The sequence below is a fragment of the Tenebrio molitor genome, chromosome 5 (genome assembly GCF_963966145.1).
Source record: "Tenebrio molitor chromosome 5, icTenMoli1.1, whole genome shotgun sequence".
NCBI lineage: Eukaryota > Metazoa > Arthropoda > Insecta > Coleoptera > Tenebrionidae > Tenebrio > Tenebrio molitor.
In genome coordinates this window covers 2,120,607-2,126,368 of record NC_091050.1, presented here as the reverse complement: position 1 = coordinate 2,126,368, position 5,762 = coordinate 2,120,607, and the positions used below count along the sequence as shown (strand labels likewise).

Genomic DNA, 5,762 nt, shown 5'->3' with positions numbered 1-5,762 from the left:
TTGATTTAAAATAAAACATTTTATCTACGATCGCGTAAAAAGTAGGCACTTTTTGCACTAAAAATCGTTGTCAAAGTTGACGTTTAGAGAAACTGACGGAATCGTTCTCTAAAAGTTTTAGAGCACGATTTCTCGCTTTTATGGCACAGAACTGTCACAATCCAACAATCGAATTTGTTGGAAACATTGTTTAGGTTGCTAAACGACGTGGTTCTCAAACGACTTTGGTTATTCATGAAATATTGAACCAATGAATTATTTTATACAAATTTATGTTGAAACCGGTGTGATGATCTCACGATCGTACATAAAATGTTGTAAGACATACGTGTAAAAAGTTCCTTTGTTGCACTCACATCTTTTAAAATACTCCCTCGTACCTCGGTCGTATTTTAAACCCGTTCGTGCAATAAAGGATAACTTTTTACACTTATATCTTAAATAACTATTATTGTTTTGGAAATTCTATTTCAAAATTTAAAAAAACACATTTTATTGTATAATTCATGGATCCTCATTTTTGTAATTAGAAAATGCAATTTGCCTGCTATATTTAGAATAATAAGATTACATATTTCTGCATGTAAATTTTAAATTATACCTTAAAAATATTCGAACAAGAAATACACTTCGTAAGTGAGGCAACCAACATTACACTTGTGTAAAGCTTTATGTTACTACAGCATCAGATCAGAGGAAATGAGAAGCTTTAGGTTATACGTTTCACATAATTTTACATCATGAAATTCAAAAAGGACGATTTGAAAAATTGACAACAGTAATAATTAATTTAATAAGTTTAATAAAATAAAAAAAGTGGAAGTAGCAAATTATAATGTGAGATGGATAATTTATTTTGGTAATTATACACTTTAGGTCGACAAATCTGACGCATGCGCAAATGATTGAATCTCACGCGGATTTTGCTAGCGATGTTACCATATTGTTTAATAACAATTTATTTTAAATATTTAAAGTACCTAAAAACAGACAATGCTTCATGCTGGACCCGTATATATTGAGCCGAGTTTTAAATTCACCGAGTTTTGGAATTTCGGAGTTCCATTTGCGCATGCGTCAGATTTGTCGACCTAAACTGTATAATTACCTTTATTTTTTGCACTTAATTATGCATTGTTGCCAACACTCTTCCGTCAAATTACCACAATTCAATAATAGAAAACATAACCTATCAATTTATAACCTCAAATCTGGGATGTGATATCGAAGCGTATAGGTTAGGTACGATATTACTCTTTTTTTCTTAAAATAATTACGAGAATGGAGTGTGACGATCCTGCCCTCTTGAAAAAACCCATCAAAGAAATCGAAGTACGTTCCACCATTCATACATTCGGAAATTCAATCAGAGTTAACTAATTTTAGGAAAAATGGAAATTGGTACCTGCTTTCCTGAAAGTGAAGGGTCTCGTGAAACAACACATCGACTCCTTCAACTATTTTATAAACGCCGACATAAAAAAAATCGTCGAAGCTAATAACAAGCTAGTGTGCGATGCAGATCCCTTGTTCTATGTAAAGTAAGTTTTTTTAAAATCATTTTTTGTGTTTTTGCTGATGTAAACGTATCAGGTACACTAATGTTTATGTCGGGAGACCAGATGTAGATGAAGGCTTCAACATTAGCAAACCTACAACCCCACATGAGTGCCGGTTGAGGGACATGACATACTCTGCACCAATTTCTGTTGATATTGAGTACACAAGAGGGACTCAACGCGTCTCCAAAGCGGGCCTCATGATAGGCAGGCATGTATATTTTTTATGTCGTAATTTTTTTGTTTTCTTTTAATTTTTTTTTTTCTTATATTTTTTTTAACTTTTTTTTTCGATTAGGATGCCCATAATGCTGCGCTCATCGAACTGCGTCTTAAGTAACAAATCTGAATACGAACTCGCTAAAATGAACGAATGTCCGTTAGATCCCGGCGGTTATTTTGTGGTCAAGGGTCAAGAAAAAGTAATTTTAATTCAAGAACAGCTATCTAGAAACAGAATGATAGTAGAGGAGTCAAAATTTGGGATGCAGTGTACAGTTACAAGCTCCACACACGAGAAAAAGTCAAAAACTAACGTGCTCTGCAAGGCGAACAAGTATTACCTCACCCACAACTCGTTAACAGACGTAAAAAATTGTAAAAAGATTTTTTAAACGATTTTTTAAGCAAGATTTTGCAGCCGATCCCGGTTTCCATAATTTTCAAGGCCATGGACGTGGCCAGCGACAAAGAGATCTGCGAACTGATCGGCGCCACGGACATTTCCAAGCTGACCCCGACTCTCGAAGAATGTCACAGTTTAAAAATCTACACACAGATGGCGGCCCTGAAGTACGTCGGATCAAAACTGGTGGCCAAGCGTTACGTCACGTCCGCCAGCAAGCTGAAAACCCCCACCGACGAAGCCAGAGATGTCCTAGCCACCACCATCTTGGCACACGTGGCCGTCGAAGACTACAACTTCCGTCTGAAGGCGATCTACCTAGGTGTGATGGTGAGGCGCGTGATGGACGCCCAAGAGGACAACAAATTCCTCGACGACAAGGACTACTACGGCAACAAGAGACTCGAACTGGCTGGCTCGCTCTTGTCCCTCATGTTCGAAGACGTCTTCAAGCGTTTCAACTGGGAGCTGAAGTCGATAGCCGAGAAGACGATACCCAAGATAAGGGCGACGCAATTCGACGTCGTCAAGTACATGAGGTCGGATCTGATCACCAATTGTCTGGTCTACGCCATATCGACGGGAAATTGGACGATCAAGCGGTTCAGGATGGAGAGGCTGGGGGTGACGCAGGTCCTGTCGAGATTGAGTTACATTTCCGCTTTGGGGATGATGACCAGGGTCAATTCGCAATTCGAGAAGACGAGGAAGGTCTCGGGGCCGAGGTCGCTCCAGCCGAGCCAGTGGGGGATGCTGTGTCCGAGTGACACTCCAGAAGGAGAGGTCAATTAGAAATTTATTATTTCATTTCATAACATCCAAGTTACTCGTGAAAAACTAATTTTTATTTGAAATGTCATTACTGTCATTTAGTATTTAATTAAGACTCCTTGGGAAAATACAGGGTGAATTCAAATTCATGCTGTAGAGAGTCAGAGAAATTTTCTAACCGTTATTTTTCCAAATCGCTGAGAATTGGCACCAAGGAGCCTTAAGCACTAAACAGTAACAATTTTTACAAGATGGTTTTTACTTCAGACCATAAAAGAATTCTATTTTAATTCTATTTAGTGATGAGCGAGTGGCAAATTTTTAATACCAGGTATTCACGTAAACATTTGCATCTTTCTCCAGGCTTGTGGTCTGGTGAAGAACCTGGCCCTGATGACGCACATCACCACCGAAGTGGACGAGTACCCCTTGATCCGCCTTGTCAACAACGCGGGCGTCGTCGACATCAACATGTCTTCGGGTTCGGCCATCCACTCCCCGGACAATTTCCTCGTGATGCTGAACGGCAACATCTTGGGCACCATCCGTGACTACAAGAGATTGCTGCGCACGTTCAGAACCTTCAGACGCTCCGGCTACATCTCCCCTTACGTCTCCATCTACCCTAGTTTTCTTCATCGTTGCGTTTACATCAGTTCCGACGGAGGTCGTCTCTGCAGACCCTACATCATCGTCGAGAAGGGACGGCCTCTGGTGACCCAGCAGCACATCGTCGAGCTGGAGAAGGGGATCAGGAGCTTCGAGGACTTCATCCACGATGGTCTGATCGAGTTCTTGGACGTGAACGAAGAGAACGACAGTTACATAGCTTGCTACGAGAAGGACATCAAACCGAAGATGACGCACATGGAGATCGCCACGTTCACGCTGTTGGGGGTTTGTGCTGGGTTGGTGCCCTATCCGCATCACAACCAGTCGCCCAGGAACACCTACCAGTGTGCCATGGGCAAACAAGCGATGGGTGAGGGTCGAATGTTGTTTTGATGAAAATTGGAAGTAACGGCGGCGCCACTTGTCTTACAGGAACTATCGGCTACAACCAGAAGAATCGAATGGACACTCTCATGTACAATTTGGTGTACCCGCAAGCCCCCATGGTCAAGACCAAATCCATAGAATTGACCAATTTCGATAAATTACCGGCGGGTCAGAACGCCACCGTCGCTGTCATGAGTTACAGCGGGTTCGACATAGAGGACGCCCTCGTCATCAACAAAGCTTCCATAGATCGAGGCTTCGGAAGGTGTCTCGTTTACAAAAACTCAAAGTGCACGATGAAGCGCTACGCCAACCAGACTTTCGACCGCATCCAGGGCCCCTTGATCGACACCACCACCAATGCCCCCCTGTGGAAACACGGAGTGCTAGATTCCGACGGGATAGTCGCCCCCGGGGAACTAGTAAAAAACAAACAAGTTCTGGTGAACAAGTCGGTCCCGTCAGTGTCGACGGTGCCGGGAAGTCAGACCACTTCCGTCGAGTACAAGGACACGCCGATCAGTTACCGGAACAACGAGCCGAGCTACGTGGAGAAGGTGATGGTGAGCACCAACGAAGAGGACACCACGATCATCAAAATCCTGCTGAGGCAGACCAGGCGACCGGAAATCGGAGACAAGTTCAGTTCGAGGCACGGACAGAAGGGCGTGGTGGGGTTGGTGGTGGAGCAGGAGGACATGCCCTTCAACGAGCACGGCATCTGTCCCGACATCATAATGAACCCGCATGGGTTCCCCTCGCGGATGACGGTCGGAAAGTTGATCGAGCTCCTGGCCGGGAAAGCGGGCGTCGTCGAGGGGAAGTTTCACTACGGTACGGCTTTCGGGGGGTCGACCGTCAGCGAAGTCTCGGAGGAGCTGGCCAACCACGGGTTCCGTTACGACGGCAAAGATATTTTCTATTCGGGGTTGACGGGAGAGCCCCTGGAGGCCTACATCTACTCCGGACCTGTCTACTATCAGAAGCTGAAACACATGGTGCAAGACAAGATACATGCGAGGTGAGGTCGCGGCGACTTTTACGCTTAACCTAGGTGTTTCGTTGTAGAGGGCGCGGGCCTCGCGCTGTCTTGACCAGGCAGCCGACCGAAGGCAGGAGTAGAGACGGAGGGCTCAGGCTCGGTGAGATGGAACGAGATTGTCTCATAGGTTACGGTGCGAGGTACGGTTCTAGACTTGCAGTCATTTCTATCCGTCCATTTTCCATTATAAATTTTACAAACTGTGTAAGTTGCGTTTGAGGTTAAAAAGTAATCACAAAATCAGACCTAATTAAATCAATCACGTAAAATGTAATTGCAAAAGTACAAGAATTGGTTGTTATAATGAATTATGCTGCCAACCGTGTAGAACAGAAAGTACTAAAAGTACTGTCACCCTTAATTTTTATTTGATGGACGTACAGTAATGATTGTAAATGCTTAAATGTTCCACAATTGAATTTTGTCTTCTAGCATGATGTTGGTCGAAAGACTGATGGTCTCCAGCGACCAGTGCGAAGTAGACGTTTGTAACCAATGCGGACGACTAGGTTACTGCGGGTGGTGCAACAGTTGTAAGAGTTCGGCCCAAGTGTCGAGTATCACCATGCCCTACGCTTGTAAACTGCTCCTGACCGAGCTACAGGCGATGAATATCACAGCAAGACTTACGCTTAATCACTATTGTGAATGATTTTTTTTTTATGTAAATAAACGTTTTTTTAAATTTATGAAATTGTATTTAAGTACTTTTGATCATAACGATGGGTCAATTGCTTGCGTGTCAAAGTTCGATTTTATCGTTGCT

General features: G+C 43.3%; 1 protein-coding gene across 1 annotated transcript; it reads left to right on the top strand.

Moving 5' to 3' along the window:
• The first annotated feature begins 1,119 nt into the window (after positions 1–1,119).
• Positions 1,120–5,690, top strand: Polr3B (RNA polymerase III subunit RpIII128). The gene is made up of 9 exons (XM_069049416.1): positions 1,120–1,332; positions 1,387–1,541; positions 1,594–1,770; positions 1,858–2,146; positions 2,200–2,967; positions 3,319–3,937; positions 4,000–4,975; positions 5,023–5,136; positions 5,429–5,690. The coding sequence occupies exons 1-9, from the start codon at positions 1,282–1,284 to the stop codon at positions 5,646–5,648; spliced, it is 3,369 nt and encodes a 1,122-aa protein (XP_068905517.1). The 5' UTR covers positions 1,120–1,281; the 3' UTR covers positions 5,649–5,690.
• Positions 5,691–5,762: the final 72 nt, after the last annotated feature.